We start from the raw sequence: 17,742 nt of genomic DNA on the forward strand, positions 1-17,742 counted from the left end.
ATAGGCACAAATGTTGCTGGCGAAAAGAAGCAGCCCCAGGGAGGTGTATGCCCTGGAAAAAGCAATGTCTGTTGTTTCCTTATCTGTAAAATAAGAGGACAGTAATCATTTTCACCACCCACCTTAGGGAAGTGATGAATAAAGTGTGTAAATGTGAGCTTTTGTTATCCTTAAAAGGCAGGAGAACTGGGGCACTTGTGTAGCTGGGGGTTTTCCTTAAAGGCCTGGAATTGGGATTAATTTAGAAGAGACCCCTGTTTGAGATTTTAGTCACTGCACAAAAGTGGAGACATCACTGAAGGAACAGCTGCTGTCCATTGTAGTCTCTGAAAAGTTAAATTCAGTTCCCCAGTGCTCTCTAGTCACATTATGTATCCATATAAGGAATAATCCCTAGATGGGATTAGAGAATATGATCAGGCCCTATCTAATGCTTTGAATGCAATAATGTGAATATGGTCTTAACTGGTCTTTTTTTCTTTCTTCAGTGACCTGTGCATGGATTGTGCCTTGCAACTGGAGACTTGCCCATTGTGTCGACAAGAAATAGTGTCTAGGGTCAGACAGATTTCTCATATTTCATGACACATGTGGAGAAGCAAGATGAACTCATTTTTAATGAATTCCAGCCAATGTCTGAAAAGGAAAAACATCTCTAACCAGTTGTGCGCACATTGAAACTATAGCCATGGCCAGATTTTACGCTAAGCAGTAGTTTGTCTAAGACAAAATCCTTTAGAACCTAACCCAGGATGCCAGCACTGGGAAATTTCTTTTGTGAACAAGGAGAGCTGTATGCTATGGCTTAGTCTTGGTCCTCTGAGAAATACACCAAGAGACACTGCCTGCATGAGTGCCGAAATTGAATTTGCACTGGAATGCTACTACATGTTCAGTACATTCAGTTGTTTAAAACAGGATGTTTTGTCTCATACTCGAAAGTCTTTATTTTTGGCTGAAGTCATTATGGAGAAGTAGTCTGCCAGTGTTTCTCAGTTAAGTGTAACTTCCTGCTGGTCAGAAACTGTGTTAACATTGAACTGCAAGACTTGAATCCCTAAAATTAAAAATAAACATGTCTTACTACAAGCTACATGAAGGACCCGAAAGAAGGTGCATAGACTGTAAAAAAAAAAATCCAAATTTTTGATATATCTCAGTGATTCCAAAGAACATTCTAATTTTTTTTAACACAGAAAATTGGTGGTATTTTCACATTCATAGTGTTTTTATCCAATTTCAGTACCCGCATTTTGTGAAAGAAATAATATGTTTTACCAGTGCAGGAGGAATTCTTACATTAATTACAATGCTGGACTGGAGAAAATTTACTATTTAGGGTATTTTTAAGGTACCATCAATCAGGTTTTTTTTGTTTTTGCTTTTTTTTGTTTGTTTGTTTTTTTAATCAGTATTGTTTTTGAAAGCAATGTACATTTGAAACTTTTGAACTAATAGTCTCAAAAGATCTGGAGGAAATTCTGAAAAACGTATTAATATTGTTTTTAAATAAATACATGTTATTTGAATAGTAAATTCAATCATGGATTGCTGACTATGTCTTCATCAAAAGTACAAGTCCCTCTCTGGGTCTCTGATGAAGATCTTCAAGAGTTTGTTTTGTTTTTCTCCCAGAAAATTGGAAGGTAGAATTGTAAATTCACAGTACTTATTTTATAAGGGTGTACCTCAGCAGTTGCCTTTTAATTTATGCCAACTACTTACTGAGTTTATACTTGAACAGTAAAGGTGTCTTCTGAGCTTTACAATGTCTTAAATTGGATGCATATTCTTTGCCCCCTCTCACTGCTGCCCCTTCTAGATTATAAAGTGACAGTAACCTGAAGCCTGTGCTAATACAGAGCTCATTTCTTTCTGTAAATTGGGATGATGGGTTTTTCCCCATGTTTTCAGTCTTCCATAAACTCTAAAATTTCATGTTCTTCCCTTAGCTTGTGGTGAATATGATAATTTGTATTAAATAAATAAAGTATTTGTTGCATTTTTTTTTTTTTTGCAGACAAAAGGTCTGACAGCCTTCACTGGTACATACGGCTAAGATTGAGATGTGAAGTTCTCATCCTTTTGTTTTGGAGGTGGGGGAGACAAGGGAAGGAAGCTGCCAATAATGGCTGCTTTCCAAGACCTTACAAATCCTTGCAAAGGGGAAAGGGAGAGAACAGGTGTGATGCAAGGAATGACGAGCATGTGTTAGGTGCTGAGGTGAGGTTAGTCAAAGAAACTACCTGTATACTCTGGAAAAACCTACCCTTGAGCTTTACTCTTAATAGAATCTTTACTTTTCTTAGGAGTTACTTAGCTCTTAGACCAGGAAGCATTACAGGTAGAACTGGAGTAAACTTTGTTGCTAGGAGGAAATGGTAGCCTTGGAGGCACTTCAAGGGCATGTTTTAGGCAGGGTGTGTGAAGCCAACTCAAACCTGCTCATGAGAGTCAGTTGTTAGACTTTCAGTGTGAGCATTCACGCTTCAGAAGTTGACAAATGCTCCAATTCAGGACACAAGTCAAAGTGTATTGTGCTTGAATTCACACACCCCCACCCCAGAGAGCCAGTTGTTAAACCAGCTTACTCCTGATTTTAGACATCTGTGTTTTGCTGGAGACAGAGACAGAGAAATGGAGGGAGAAATGGGAATTAGGTCTTGTAGTAGAAAGAAACACGTATCTATTTGTCTAGTATCCAATACTGAAGAACTAAATCCACGACAATACGGCATTTTAAGCCATGAGAACTTAACAATGTCATCACCTAAATAGTAACACTTAAATATTCACTTAAGAGGCAGCATTTTGTAGTAAATAGAGAATAATCGGGAAGACCTGGATTCCAGTCCTGCTTCCTCATACCAGCTCTGTGGTCCCAAGATGGTCACCCAGCCTCTCTGACTCCAGCAGCTCTCTTACACTTTTTTGAGTTTCAGAAAAGGTACTCATGCATCTGGGTAGAGGGCCTTTGTAACACTTAGATGCAAAAAAAAAAAAAAAGTACTTACTTATATATACAGTCTATCCTATGGGCCCTGGTGTATTACGACTATAGGTAGTAAGGTAGTGGGCAGAGCACTGGTCCTGGAGTCAGGAAGACCTGAGTTCAAATCCAGTCTCACACATCAGCCATATGATCCTGAGCAAGTCGATTAACTCCCATCTGCCTCAATTTCTTCATCTAATCACTTACCTGAAGGGTTGTTGTAAGGATCAGATATGGTTTTGGTTAAGTTCTTAGCACAGTGCCTGTCATGTAGTAAGCACTTAATAAATGTTTATTCCCTTCCTTCCTTCCCTCCCCCACAACTGGAAGTCAGGGAAGCACAATATTAACTCTTGAACAATGAAGAGGGGGAAAAGCAGTTGTTTGTTTTAATGAAAAAGCCTGGACTATGGAATGACTGAAGTAGACTGACTGGCCTCTGCCAGCAGAAAATAATTGAACTTATTTAATTGATGAGAAAGATTTGTGAGGGAACTGGCCCATTCTGAGATGTTCTGAGCCTGCAGTGGCTCCAGGAACCCCCTCTGCATGTCTACAGTTGACAGTTGTTCAGATGACTTGTTGATATGACATGGTAGAAATCAATCAGTTGCTCGATGTTTGGAATGCTCTTCTCTGTGTACAATGGGCTAAGAATCACTGCTGATTTTCTAAACTTTTCATTTCTATCAGTGTAGTCAACAGGTCTTTGTTCAGTATGCGTGGAGGCAAAGTAATCCAGTTTGATTAAATGGAGGAAAGGTTTTCTGGGTTACTGAGTTTACCCTCTTTTTTTCAGTTTTAGCCATTTTTGCCGCAAATTCAATTATATCACTCAATTCCTTCCAATCTTTAACTGAGGGCACTGTACATAACTTCCTGATGACTAATTAAAGAATGCCGATTACTGTTCAGTATTGTAATACAATTATGTCCTCAGGTATGTGTGGCTATTTCCTCCCTTCCCCATTAGATTCCCCCAGACCACACTGTGTTTTATGAAGTCCTTTGTCTGGTTATTTTACCTTTTTCTCTCTCTTTCCTTTCTGTCCTGTAGCTGCTTGTCCATGAGTCTGCTGTAGCAGCCAAGCCCACCCTTCTAATCGTCTTTGGGCTTTGAAAGCAAATCCCCAGGCTTATTAGATTTGTATGTAACTAAAGAGTATAGGCTATGTATGTGAATCCTATGAACCTTGGCCTTAATGCTTGGACTCTGTTGTAGTCCTTTCGGACTCTAGGCTTCTCAGAGATTTGTTTTGCTTTTATGTTTCTTGCTTATGTTGACAATGAGTGAAATATACCAGATAGGTAGGCAGAACTACATTTCATTAAACTATGAATTTGCCTCCCCAAGGACAGATTGGTCCTTATGGATCCTAAATAACCACTCCCTACAGAAAGCAGTTTACAGTTTTGAGAATTGGCCTGCACCCTCAAATCTAGTTTGTATAGTCATGTTTCGAAGGTTGTACAGAGGAGTGTGGCCATGGGCTAGTTGGGATAGGTGCACTTGTCCTGACTAGAGAGCCTCTTAAACTGTGGGGAAGCTTCTTTTCTGTGGAATAATCCACTCTGATTAAAAGCATGTTGGATGAACATCTTACAAAAGTTAGGGACCGAAGGAGATAGGATTGATGTTGGGCTCTAGGAGTCAGGAGGGTAATGGCACACAAATTGGATCCATATTCTTTCCCCTAGGGATTTAATAAAAATTAGAAGAATCTCTTCCATTTGTAAGTTCTGAAGTATTCAAATGGTATTCCCTTTGAGCCTTACAATTAGCTTGTGATGAAGATAGGGCAGATGTTATTGTCATCACTATTTCACAGAGATCCAAAGTGACCTGCCCAAGATAATCGAAGTCTTTTTACTTCCAACCCAATGCCATTCTGGAGAGCTTTGTCCCGTGGAGAAAGGCATGCCTCTTCCTACATAACCTAGAGAGGATGGCCCAAAAAAGAATATCACAAAGTTTTCCCCTGAGGTAACTTCCTATGACCAAGCAGTGAGTAGATTGCCCAGGACAGGGAACCCAAACTCCACAGGTGTCTAGATGAGGGTAAAGAGGCAGGAAATAGCCTTTCATACTAAAAAAGCTTTGGATTAGGGAGGCCAGAGCCAGGTGCCAAAGCCTCACTGAGGCAAAAGATGTTGGATAGCCTTTCTACCCCTTCCTACCACATGACCCTTTTGTTGATCCTTTTCATTCCCCCTTTCCTTTCCTGCTTCGTCTGGTCTCGTTATACTTCTTGTCTTCCTGTCCTTTGGTCTCTACTTAGACCAACCCAGAGCCTCCTTGGGAACTGCTTAATTTCAGGTGACATCTCAGCCCAAAAAGGTGGCCAACCCTTGCCTCTTCCTAAAAGACAAACCTCTCATTGCATAAGAAAAAGCAGAACAAGATTTCAAATATGCCCATATGATTCAGTACCTTCCACATCTTAAGGGTTTAATAAGTTAAGGCCTCAAAAATTAAGTTCTTGAATGAACAAATTTCATAATAATAACTATGATATCCATTTCAATCCATTGAACACTTATTAAGCACCTACTATGTGCGTGGCACTGTGCTAGGCCATGGGAATACAATTAACACAGTCCCTGCCCTCAAGAAGTGTATATAAGATACAAAAAGAGGCAAGAAAGTTGGGGGATGGGACGCCTGACGTGGGTTTTTTGTTGTTCCGTGGAGTTGAAAAAGCAGCAGATGAAATGTGGAAATTTACATGATGCTTTAAGGGTTGCAAAGCACTTTATAGAGATTATTTCATTTCATCCTCACAAAAAATAAATACTACTGTTATCCCCATTTTTATAGATGAGGAAAGTGAGACTGAAGAAGTCTGCATGACTTGCTCAAGGTCACACAGCTAGTAAGTGGCTGCAACTGAATTTGAGCTCAGGTCTTCCTGACTCCAGGCCTTCATGAGGGAAAATTTCTCCTCTGGAGAGCACTCTCCTTGAACCCTCCACAGCTCCCGCTTTTAACCTGGGCCCACCTTCCTCCCAACGGGTTTCATCTGTTTCCTGTACCTCCCTTTACCTTCTACCATTCTTCCAGCTGAATCCTAACCATATCTCATCAGCTATCTTCCCTTTCCCCAATTCCCAATGTGGTATTAGTGTGTGTGGACAGAACACTTGTCATAGACAATATCTTTCTATGAGAATTGAGATGGATAGATCACATCTTTGTTTTGAAGAAGGGTTGTCTTTGAGAGCCTAGAAAACTCGACTGGATTCTCATCTCGGAAACCCAAAGAGGGAGGACATTTATTTAACAAAACCATTGGGTAAATGACTATATACTACCATGTGAAGGTTCTCCTAGCACTCCCTCCATGTTATATGTAAGAAAAGTTCCATTCAGTCATCCTATACCTCCCTCATTTCATATTTAGTAGGGGAAAAGTATCCAATCTTATCTCTTCATATTTTAAAAACTTGCTTTTAATAAGTAAAATTCATCAAAAGAACTTTCTCGAGCACAGTGCTCTACACACAGTAGATGTTTAAATAAATGTTCTGAAAATCTGTAGCATAGAAGAAAGATTTTCAAAGCAATCTTGAAAGGCATCAATAAAAACTGTCCCTGAGACCAAAGTTGACCCCAATTCAGAGTAAGAATCGGTACAAAAGTCAGGAGGTCTAGCATCCAGTCAGGCGCTGGACTTGGCACCAGGGCTGCTTCCAGCTTCCTGTGTTAGGTCTCATTGACCCTGCTTTTCACTCAGTTGTTCTCCAGAGGTTTCATCCCTTCAGAACAGAGGATTGGCAGCAAGGCCTCCTTAGGGAAGGACAGAAGGGCTCAATGTGACAGGATATGAAGATTGACAGTCTTGTGTTGTTCAGTATAAGGTAATAAGTCCTCTAGGGGTCCTGTATCTAACAAACACTGACTTTGGCATCAAAGAACCTGAATTTAAATCCCACCTCTGACCCTATCTGTGTGACCCTGAGCAAGTGACAACCTCCCTTGTGAAAAGGAGGGAGCTGAGTCAGATAGCCTCAGTAATCCCCTGTAGCTCATGGTCTGGAGACAAGACAAGGAAACACACCTCTTCTCTCACAGCACCGAGACGGAATGCTGTTGGGACAGCACGTTGCACCAAACACCCTTCTGTATCTGATGTTCTTGCTTTGTATATTTGTGTAGCCATCTTTTACCACAAGGGAAAGTTCAATGTGGAAGTGGAGTCACTGTGATATATAAACAAAAGACATTATTAAAACTTTTTTTTAAAACAATTCCATTGAAAAGGGATCAAGGATGATATGAAAATGCAACATCCCTCCCCCAAAGAGCAATAAAAATTCATAGTGCAAGTTTCTCCAGAGCAGAATCTAGTCCAGTGAGTCTCGATGCTCCTCCAGAAACTCCTAGGAGTGTGGTTTTCACAGAGGATCACAACTCCATTGCAAAAGGTATAGGAAAAGTTGCCTCCTCCTTCTCTGAGCCCTCTTCACTTCACCCCCATCCCCACTGCAATGAATTCTTTCCTCTCAGTTAGGGAATCTGACTCCCTCTTACCCACATCTAGCCTCCCACCCCATCCAGCTCTCATCATCTCATAAGCAGAATTCTTCTACTAGGTGACTCCCACCTGAGGAACCTGGGTGTCATTCCAGAGGTTACAGGACTTTGTGCAAATATGCCTACTATATGAAGCTGAGAGAGCTAAAATTGTGTGCTTTATTAACTTTTAATGGTTATAACATTTAAAGTAGAAAACTCTCTTCATGTATATGTCCACTCTCTTCTGGGGGACAAGTACATGTCTCCATTTTGAGAAACAGGTGATGAAACGTGCTCAACTCAAAGAAAAAGACAAATCACAGCTCCTGTCCCACATGGGATGAGGCACAAGAATGGACTTAGTCCTTTCCCTTTTCTCCTGGCCCCTCAATGTCAATAAAACTTTTCCATACCTGTTTATCCAGAATGTACTGCAATCCAATTATTACTGTGCAGACTCTGATCTTTCATCAATCAATCAGCATGTATCTGATACTATGTGCCAGGCACTATGCTAAGCCACAGGGATACAAAGAGACAAAATATCGAAGATCGTCCTTGCCCCAAAGGAGCTTACAATCTAATGAGAGAGAGAGAAAGGACAAATATATACAAAGCAAGCTATAAACTTGATAAACAAGAAATATATAAAAGAAGAAAAGCACTAGAATTAAGAGGCAACGAACGCTTTCTGTAAAAGGTGAAGCTTTAGTTAGGACTTAAAGAAAGTCAGAAAGGTCAGTAGTTGCAGGAGATGAGGGAGAGCATTCCAGGTGTGGATGACAGAACACAGACAGAGTGCCTTATTGATGGAACAGCCGGGAAGCCAGTGTCACTGGATTGAAGACTAGGAGTTGGAAAATAAGGTTGGAAAACCGGAAAGATAGCAGGGGGCTAGGTTGTAAAGGGCTTTGAATGTCAAGCAAAGCATTTTGTCTTTGCTCCTAGAAGCAATCGGAGCCAGTGTAGTTTAGTGAATCTCCCTGCTACCCCTCCAGACTCCTTTTTCCCTAGACTGAGGATCCTGGCATCAGAGGTCATCTATGAAAGAGTTGATGAAAGATAATAGGGAATCTGTCCCCTCCCTTCTCCACATTGTACCAAACAGTCCAACTCTTCACTAAGAAGGGAAAGCAGGGAAATTCTCTAGTATCTGGAGTTAAATCTTCCCCAGTTGATTCTGTAAAGCAAGAATAAAAATCTATTTTCCCTCTCTCACCATCAGGGAGCAACTTTGCTCCTACTTCCTTATCTCTACCTCCCCCATGAGGAACATCTGGATACGACTTGGGAGACTCCATTCAGTTTGCAGTTCCAGTTGCTTCCAGACACCTCAGTCCCAGGTTGAGTTCTTGGCCCTGCTCCTCTGTACAAGTCCCAGGGCAGAGCTGTAGCCAGGCTGGGGTCCTCCCAGAGCTCAGCACAGTGGAAACAAGTGAGTTTAGAACCTGGTTACTACGAATAATTAGTCAAAAAGGAAGCTACCAGAAGTGCTTCCCCTCCCTAAAACAAGCAAGTGCTTTTTTTTTACAGTCACCTTCCTTAAACAGTGGTTTTTGTTCTGGAGTTTCTTTGTCTTCTCACTTCTCATAGCATCTTTCCTCACCCTGACCATGGGGCCTCTTGTCCTATGGTCTTTTTAAGTACCACCCCTCACCCCCAACTGAATTTGTCATTACCTTGGTATGTGAGGGTTCATGCTGCTTTCCTGAGTTCTGAAGTTACTGGTTATAGGCCTACCATAGGGAGAGTTTGGCAGTGTGGGCAGCAAGAGTTTGGCAAATATTTACACATATCATTGTCACTGTCATGGCAATCTGGGATCAAAAACACTAAAAAATCATTCCAGTGGTGAACAAAATCAGAATATAAAATGGAACTTTTTTTCTTTCTGTAACCCCTTTGAGGCAAGAGGAAAAATGTGTCAGTTCAACAAAGGAAACATTTCCACACAAGGTACTGAAGCTACTGAAGGAACCCAAACCCAGGATCCTGCAAAATGGCACCCTCTTTGTTAAGAGCCAAAAATATAAGAAGAGATAAGAAGGAAATACAGACAGCTCTATATACAGGACAGAATATCCTGAGTGATTCTCTTACTAACAGCCAGAACAGACACAGTAAATGGAGGAAGAGATCCTAACAGGAACAGAATGATCATAGCTAGGATAGGGGACTGGGGGTTGGCCTAAGGCTTCTGACATGGAAGTAGGACTTCTTCCTAATAATGGCCCTTTGGCCCTGCTGTCATCCCCTCTCCCAGCTTTCCCTGCCTCCTCCCAGAGAGTGGAGGCCTCAATTATATTAATCAGTAAACGTGTATTAAGCACCTACTGTGTGCTAGGCAATGTTCTAACAGGTGGGGATACAAAAAGAGGTAAAAACCAGTCCCTGCCCTCAAGGAGCTTACAGTCTAATGGGAAAGACAACCAAAGAAATATGTACAAAGTAAATTATACACAGGATAGCCTGGGGTTTGGGTGAGATTCTGTGAAACTAAAAATTGATTCCCCCTATACTTTATTTTATTTATTAATTATTAATGGAAAATTGTATGTGATCACTAAAATCAGTACTTATGGATTAGAGTTAGATTTGATTGTAGATTTTAATAGTAGAGTTTAAAATAATTTAACTTCCTATTTCTCTAGGTATAGTTTATATTCAATCTGTCTTACCCTAGAAGGATGGAGGGGGAAAAAGAAGGATAGGTTGACCCTTTTCTGAGAGGTTCTGAGAGGTTCTGCTTGGTCATAAGCACCCCGGTTGTAAGGGTTGATGACATGGGACTTGCCAAACTTTCCAGAGAATGATGACTAACTCTGTGTTTTCCCCTTACCATGGACTTTGGAAACCCCCTTTTGCAAGCCAGTCAGCATGATTAGACTAAACGTAAGCCCACTTTGTGCCTTAGGTAATTTATGTAACCAACTGTATAAAAGACTGACTGCTGCGGGGTCTTGGATCTCTTTTTATTTGTAACTTTTTATATAGCAAGTCTGAGAAATGAGCCTCACCCTCTTTCTCTAGTAACCAGCTAGGGATTTTACCTTCTGTACCTTGTGTTGCCCCACTGGGTCTGGGACCCTATGCCATGTCTTCACAACTAAAACTTAGTGATGCTGGGAATACTATGTTATTGAAAAGCCCCAATACAACAGGAGCTGGAGAAAAACTCATTGCCATTTTAAAAAACGGGTCTGTATAAAATGTAAGGAGACTATATAAAATATAAGCTCCTTGAGGGAAGGAACTGTTTCATTTTTGTCTTTGTATCTCCAGAAGGTAGCACACAGTAGGTGTTTTACAAATGCTTGTTGATTGATCCTTATCAGAGAGTTTTCCTTCTGTGTCTTTTCTTTAAAGAAATAGGGAGATAGAGTACATCAGAGGAGTCAAATATTTTAGGTCATATTATAACTCACAACACTCCCCAGTGTGGACCAACCAGATTAAAATAAAATTGGGAAATATTTAACAAAAATAAATAAAAATACAATAGAACATAGATAATGTTAAAATGTGGTTTTCTAAGTCAAAGTGATTCTTATGTACAGTTTAGCTCAAGAGCTTCCTGTGATGTATTTCCTAACAGCCAATAGCTCTTAACAAAGGCATTCACTAAAACAGCATAATAAGAACAATAACTACAAAAATTTTTCATTACATAAATCACCATTTATGTAATGTGCATTATTGTTACACAGATGCTTGAGGTGTCATCAGTGGGAAAAGTGGGCACAAATGGTGGATAATGGACCCATAATCCCTGGCACTACCAGATGTCTATGTCTTTTTTCTTTTTGTAAGGTCCTCAGGAGGCTTATATTAAGTGTAGTGTCTGCTGGGTTAGTTTGTCATCTGGGTCCCTAGGATTTGCTCTTACACACAGTTCTCCTCTCAGTACCAAGGATCTCATTCCTCAAAGCTGCTTTCTCCTTCCAGTGCCTGCCTTTCTGTATGTATGTCTGTTTGGAGTGTGTGTCTCTGATCCCTCAGTTTTGCCTACAGCTCTCCTGAACCTACAAACTCTCAAACTAAAAGATGGGATGTCTCCTTCTAGGCAAGTTACTAGTAGATGCCATAGATGATTTGGAAGGAGAGAGGAAATCTCTCTTCTGCCCCTGTAGGAGCCTCTGCTATAGGCTAATAAACTTTTCAAATCCCCAGTTTCGTTATTTAAAACCTACAAGGGTATAGCTAATTTTTTGATTAGTCAGTCATACTTGTTTTCTTCTTGGCACAATCAGAAAGATGTTTGTAACCCATAAAGGTATCACCTAGTGGCCACTTTATTTCCCCAGTTAGTTTAACACCTCTTTAACCTCTAGTGATTGTGGGGTTGGGTGAAAGTTGGTGGTTAGAGACCAATGGCTCTACTTAAGAAACTGTCATATGGCTGTAACTCTCTGTCCCATCCCCCAAGACCCACAGGCAGAGGTACCCACACAAAAACATGAAAGCCTTTTTTCTATCTTTCTTTTCTGTTTCCCAATCTGAAATGGGTTCATTTAAAATTTGATGTTAGTGACATCTTGCATGTGAATTACACTTTTCAAAGCACTTTCATATGAACTATGCTAAATATCCTTAGCAATTCCCAGTGCCCATGACAGAACAGAATGCATTTTCCAAAAACTTCACATGAAATGTGGATAACATTGTTTAGTTATGCATTCCACTATATTGAAGGGGGTGACTTGCAGTGAAGTTAGTTCCTAGGTCACCTGTTCAGACATTACATCATTAAATAGTGAGATAAGATTTTATCTCAACTCTATTCCATAGAACAACTAACTCCCTTGGAGATTTTGAAGGATTTAATAGATTGTCTTAAAAAGGGGGCCTTGGGGATCATTTAGTCCAGCTCCCTTCACTTTCTAAGGAGTTAAAGCAGAAGAGACATAAAATTTGAACCCCAGATGCTCCTGACTTTTGAGGCAAAGAATTGAACACTACCATCTTTTCAGAATTTGAGAACAGGAAGGGACATAATTTGATAGCTAGCATTAAAGTCCAACCCACACACAACACTGTCCTTCAGTAAGCAAAAGAGGGGGCAGGAAGAGAGAGATCAATTCTTTCAGATTCACTGACCTGAGAAAAAGCAGCCCCCATATGCTAAGGAGACCTGAGAATTCAGATTCAATTCAATTAAACAAATCAACAAGTCAACAAATATTTATTAATATTTAAAATATGTGCATAGTGGGATACAAACACCAGGACCCAGTGGGATGTAAACCAAAAAAACCCCTTCTCTAAATAAATAGTCCTTGCCCTGAGGGAGTTAACTTTCTATCCATTGAGATATACGTTAATAGTAGTGTAAGGACTGCCCCCTGGGATTTCGTTAGTGTATAGGGAATTCTGTCCAACTACCTCCCCAGACACCTTTTCTGCATTATACAGTCTTGGAGAATTGCTTGTGAGCACTTACAGATTAAGTGGCCAGGGTCACATGGAACCTTGATTGACTATTTTTATATTGACAAATGAATTCAATATAATTGAATGACAGCAGGGAAGCTGAGAGGGGCAGAGGATAGAGAACCGGACCTGAAGTCAGGAAGACCTAAGTTCAAAATATGTCTCAGAAGAGTACTGGCTGGGTGACACTAGGTAAGTCATTTACCCTGTTTGCCTCAGTTTCCTCGTCTGTAAAATGAACTGGAGAAGGAAATGGCAAACCACTCCAGTATCTCTGCCAAGAAAACCCCAAATAGGGTCATGAAGAATCAGACATGACTGAACAACTCCTGGACACTAGATCAAGGAATTTAGTTCATCAACTTATTTGAATAAGAAAGTTTACTTAAAATTAATTGGGGTGTGTGGAGCGGAAATAGGATGGCTGCAGCTAGTGTCTCCCAATCCAATCATATTTATTTTATTAGCATCCTTGGGTGAGTTGGTGGAGGAAATCCAGTCTTATTATTTTTTTTAAATTATTCGAACACTGCACCCCACTGCAAAAAAAAAAAAAAAAAAAGGCTACACTGCAGAAAAAACATAGTTTGTCTCCCAGGACTAGAAAGGACAGAGCAAGGAAATAAACTGAGGGGAGGATGCTGTATTTAAATTCTGCTCTATCCCATCAGACAATCAGACTTTGGTCCAGTTTCCTGCCTTCCTCCCCCAGAGTTTTTTGCCTCTAAAGGTTGGGTTTCATCCACCTTGAATGAACTACTTAAGGGAAAGACAATTGCTCCCTAGGATAAACCCTCTCACTCCCGACCCACAAGCGTATCCATTCACCAGCCCAGAATCTGAATTTGATGGAGGGGTACCACCTCCCTTTGTGCCGACCCAAGTCCAGGACCAGGTCAGGTCCCTGCGGAAAAAAAACAACAGCAGCAAAACCCACAACCCCAAGGAAATGGGGAGGGGAAGGAAGGGGAGGGCCGAAATGGGGTTTGGAGTTTACGAGGAAGCTGGGAAGGAGATGTCATAGGTGAGTAGACTAAGGTGGGTATTCTTGAGAGTGAGGGAGGAGAGTCCACATAATGTCCTATATAATGGAGGGGGCTGGGGGGACGCACAGAGAATGGAATTTGCGGAGTTTAGAGAAGACGGATTTAGGCTGAGGAAGGCGCAAGTTGGGGTGCTTGTGAGAGTTCACGCAGGTACCGCCGATTATCCGCGCGGAGTGGGGAATCGGTCAGGTCGCTGGAGAGAAGAATATGGGAATGAATGAAAGACAAGGTCAAAAAATGCTGAGGGAAAAGGGGAAATTAGCAGTCCCAGGATATAAGGAGACTTATGGGAGCTTAGGGGAAACAACTGCTAAGGAGCCTCGTTAGCGCAGTAGGTAGCGCGTCAGTCTCATAATCTGAAGGTCGTGAGTTCGATCCTCACACGGGGCATCCGCATTAGCTTTTGTTCTGGGAAGACTTGTGAAAAGTGAGGTAAAAGGGGATCTGATTTGATCCACGGGGAAAGTCCATAACAATTAGGAATGTCCAAAAGTAAAGTGGACTTTCCTCTGGTTCTGGTGGCCGGCGTTGTTTACTCTAGAGAAAGTTTATCACTGAAAATACATGTATAGTCCTTTCTGTTCAGGTTCAACTCCAACTCTAGAGGAGGCATGGAGGAGAGAATGAAAAGGTGAAAGGAAAGGTTGTAACCTATCCCTGCAACCATTGGTTTTTTCCAGAAAAAGAATCTCATTCATTTATGAGAAAACTACTTCTCGGTATCCCCAGCCCTTTCAACTCCCCCAGCGGCTCCCTGTGACTTCCCCCCACTGCTCCGTAACTCTGCAAACCACCAGCCCCCTTTCTCTTTGCCCAGAGGAAATGCGTTTCTGCTTAGGATTCTTCTCGCTGGGTCTAACCAGAAAGAAACTCCACCTCCCTTGGAGGAAGGGCTCTCAGATAGCTTCCAAGAGTGGCTGGAGAAGTTCCCAAACTTTTTGTGAGAAAGCAGCTTTTAAAATTTGCTCCAAATTGCGACCAAATTGTGAGGAAGGTTAATCCTTTCTGACTCCTTAGGGCCTCCAATTCTCTAATTCCACATCTCCTTCCCACCAATTCTGACGCCGTGTCATCCCGATTCTTCTCCGATCCTACAATTTATTTGATCTCTACATCACTGACTTCTATTAGTAGAGTATAAATAAGCTCCTGGAGGGCAAGTACTAGCTTGTAGTACTAGTTCTTGTATCCCAAAAGGCTGCCACAGTGCCCGGCACTGTAGTATATGCTCTTAATAAATGTTTATTGATTCACTGACTAATTGATTTACAGAAATCAGTTACTCATGGCCTTCCTGGGAGTTAATCTCCCTTACAATTTGGTCACAACCTGGCAAACTTTGGTTTTAGTCCTAATTCCTTTGACTTCTGGAATATCCTATTCCATGCCCTTCGATCCCTTAATGTAGAAGCTGCTAGATCTTGTGTTATCCTGATTGTATTTCCACAGTACTTGAATTGTTTCTTTCTAGCTGCTTGCAATATTTTCTCCTTGATCTGGGAACTCTGGAATTTGGCCACAATATTCCTAGGAGTTTGTCTTTGTGGATCTTTTTCAGGTGGTGATCGGTGGATTCTTTCGATATTTATTTTGCCTTCTGGTTCTAGAATATCAGGGCAGTTTTCCTTGATAATTTCATGAAAGATGATGTCTAGGCTCTTTTTTTGATCATGGCTTTCAGGTAGGCCCATAATTTTTAAATTGTCTCTCCTGGATCTGTTTTCCAGGTCAGTTGTTTTTCCAATGAGATATTTCACATTATGTTCCATTTTTTCATTCTTTTGGTTTTGTTTTGTGATTTCTTGGTTTCTCATAAAGTCATTAGCCTCCATCTGTTCCATTCTGATTTTGAAAGAATTATTTTCTTTAGTGAGCTTTTGAATCTCCTTTTCCATTTGGCTAATTCTGCTTTTGAAAGCATTCTTCTCCTCATTGGCTTCTTGAACCTCCTTTGTCAATTGAGTTAGCCTATTTTTCAGGGTGTTATTTTCTTCCGCATTTTTTTGGGTCTCCTTTAGCAGGGTGCTGATTTGTTGTTCATACTTTGCTTGCAAGTCTTTTATTGCTCTTCCCAGTTTTTCCTCCACCTCTCTAACATGATTTTGAAAATTTTTTGGGCTCTTTATGACATTTTCCCAGAACTGATCCCATTGAGTGGGCTGGGATGTAGAAGCACTGACTTCCGTGTCTTCCCCTGATGGTGAGCACCGCTCTTCCTCATCAGAAGGGAGGGGAGGAGAAACCTGCTCACCAAGAAAGTAACCCTCTACAGTCTTGGTTTTTTTCCCTTTTCTGGGCATTTTCCCAGCCAGTGACTTGACCTCTGAATATTCTCCTCACACCCACCTCGCCTCCGGATCCTCCCAGCCCACGCTTGGGGTCTAAGACTCAAATGCTGCTTCCCAGCCTCAGTGCTTTGGGCGGGGGCAGGGCTGCTACTCAGTGTGAGATTATGTTCAGGTGCTCAGGTGGGGGCAGGGCCGCCTCAAGGGCTCAGTTCCTTCAGGGGGTTTATGCAGAGACCTTCAACAATGGATCCAGGCTCCTGCCTGCTTGGGGAGCCCTGGTCTGCTCCCGCCTCTGCTGTTGCCTCCCGAGGGGGCCTGAGTATGGGGGCACCCCACTCCCCTCTCGACCCACCAAAGAGACTTTCTCACCGACCCCCGTCACCTGTGGGTGGAGGGACTTGTGCGGCCGCTGGAGATCCCGTCCCTGAAGTCCGCTCGGATCTTCTCCTCTCCGTGCTGGGCTGGGGCAGGGCTGGGCTGGGCTCCGAGTTCGCAGCGCGACAGACCTTTTTCGAGAGGTTTGCAGGTCCCTCTGGAACAGAAATCTTATCTGCTCCACTATTATGTGGCTTCTCCTGCTCCCGAATTTATTGGCGGCTCTTTACTACAGATATTTCATGGGCTGTGGGTTGGCTCCGCCCCCCACAACCTGGCAAACTTTAAAAGCTTTTCTCTCACATAAAAACTGGATCACAACTGCACTATGCATGGAGAACTGCTACCTACTCTAGGAGAAGCCAAGTGAGCCCTTTTCTTTCAGGGAGTTGAAGTTTGTTTGTTTTGGAGACATTTAATTGAATTCATTCAATATCTAATGAGCACCTACTATGTGTACAATGCTGCTTGATAGAGATACAAAGATTAATTAAGACCCAGTCACTGCTCTCCAGAAGCTTACAATTTAAAAGTCACCCAAAATTGACCAAAATACACATTTTAAAAGGAGTAAATACAGAGAAGTCAAACATAGGTGCAAGAAAGAGATGAGAAAGAAATTATTCAATAAACATTTGTCAGGCTCCTACTATGCCTCCTGCCTTTCAGAGTCAAACTCCTAGAAGAAGCTGTCTAGACCAAAGGTGTCAAACTTGAGTCCAGCTGGCTACAATTCACCTGCAAAACTCTTGAGTGCAGTTGAACTAGATTAAAATGCAACTGAAAATGTTTAAGAAAATAAAAATATAACACTACATAGATAATGTAAATTTGTGGCTTTCCAAGTCAATATTTAACCTTCGGGATTTTTTTCTATTTGACTTTAACACCACTGGTCTATACTCATTATCTCACTTCATCTACTCTCACAGACTTCCCAACTCTTTTCAGTCTGGCTCCCTACCTCATCACCCAGTTGAAATTGGTTTCTTCAAAGTAACCAGCGATTGTCCTCTGATGGCTTTTTTTTCCCCCTAAATTCTCATCCTCCTGTATCTTTCTTGTGGGTTTTAGTGACCCCTCTCTTGTAATCTC

At 41.5% G+C, this 17,742-nt stretch overlaps 1 protein-coding gene and 1 non-coding gene across 3 annotated transcripts in view; both read left to right on the forward strand.

Moving 5' to 3' along the window:
• The window catches only part of RSPRY1 (ring finger and SPRY domain containing 1), a 62,110-nt gene extending 60,084 nt beyond the window's left edge, over nucleotides 1–2,026 (forward strand). Inside the window, exon 17 of one of the 2 annotated variants that reach the window (XM_072632314.1) lies at nucleotides 489–2,026. In XM_072632314.1, coding sequence (XP_072488415.1) covers nucleotides 489–585 — 97 coding nt within the window. In that variant the 3' untranslated portion in view covers nucleotides 586–2,026. The remainder of the gene's footprint in view (nucleotides 1–488) is intronic. The other variant, XM_072632313.1, reaches the window with a different exon arrangement.
• Nucleotides 2,027–14,301: 12,275 nt separating this feature from the next.
• Nucleotides 14,302–14,374, forward strand: TRNAM-CAU (transfer RNA methionine (anticodon CAU)). Its single transcript has one exon. It is a non-coding gene; the product is annotated as a tRNA-Met (tRNA).
• Nucleotides 14,375–17,742: the final 3,368 nt, after the last annotated feature.

Source organism: Notamacropus eugenii, chromosome 1 (assembly GCF_028372415.1).
Source record: "Notamacropus eugenii isolate mMacEug1 chromosome 1, mMacEug1.pri_v2, whole genome shotgun sequence".
In the NCBI taxonomy this organism is placed as follows: domain Eukaryota; kingdom Metazoa; phylum Chordata; class Mammalia; order Diprotodontia; family Macropodidae; genus Notamacropus; species Notamacropus eugenii.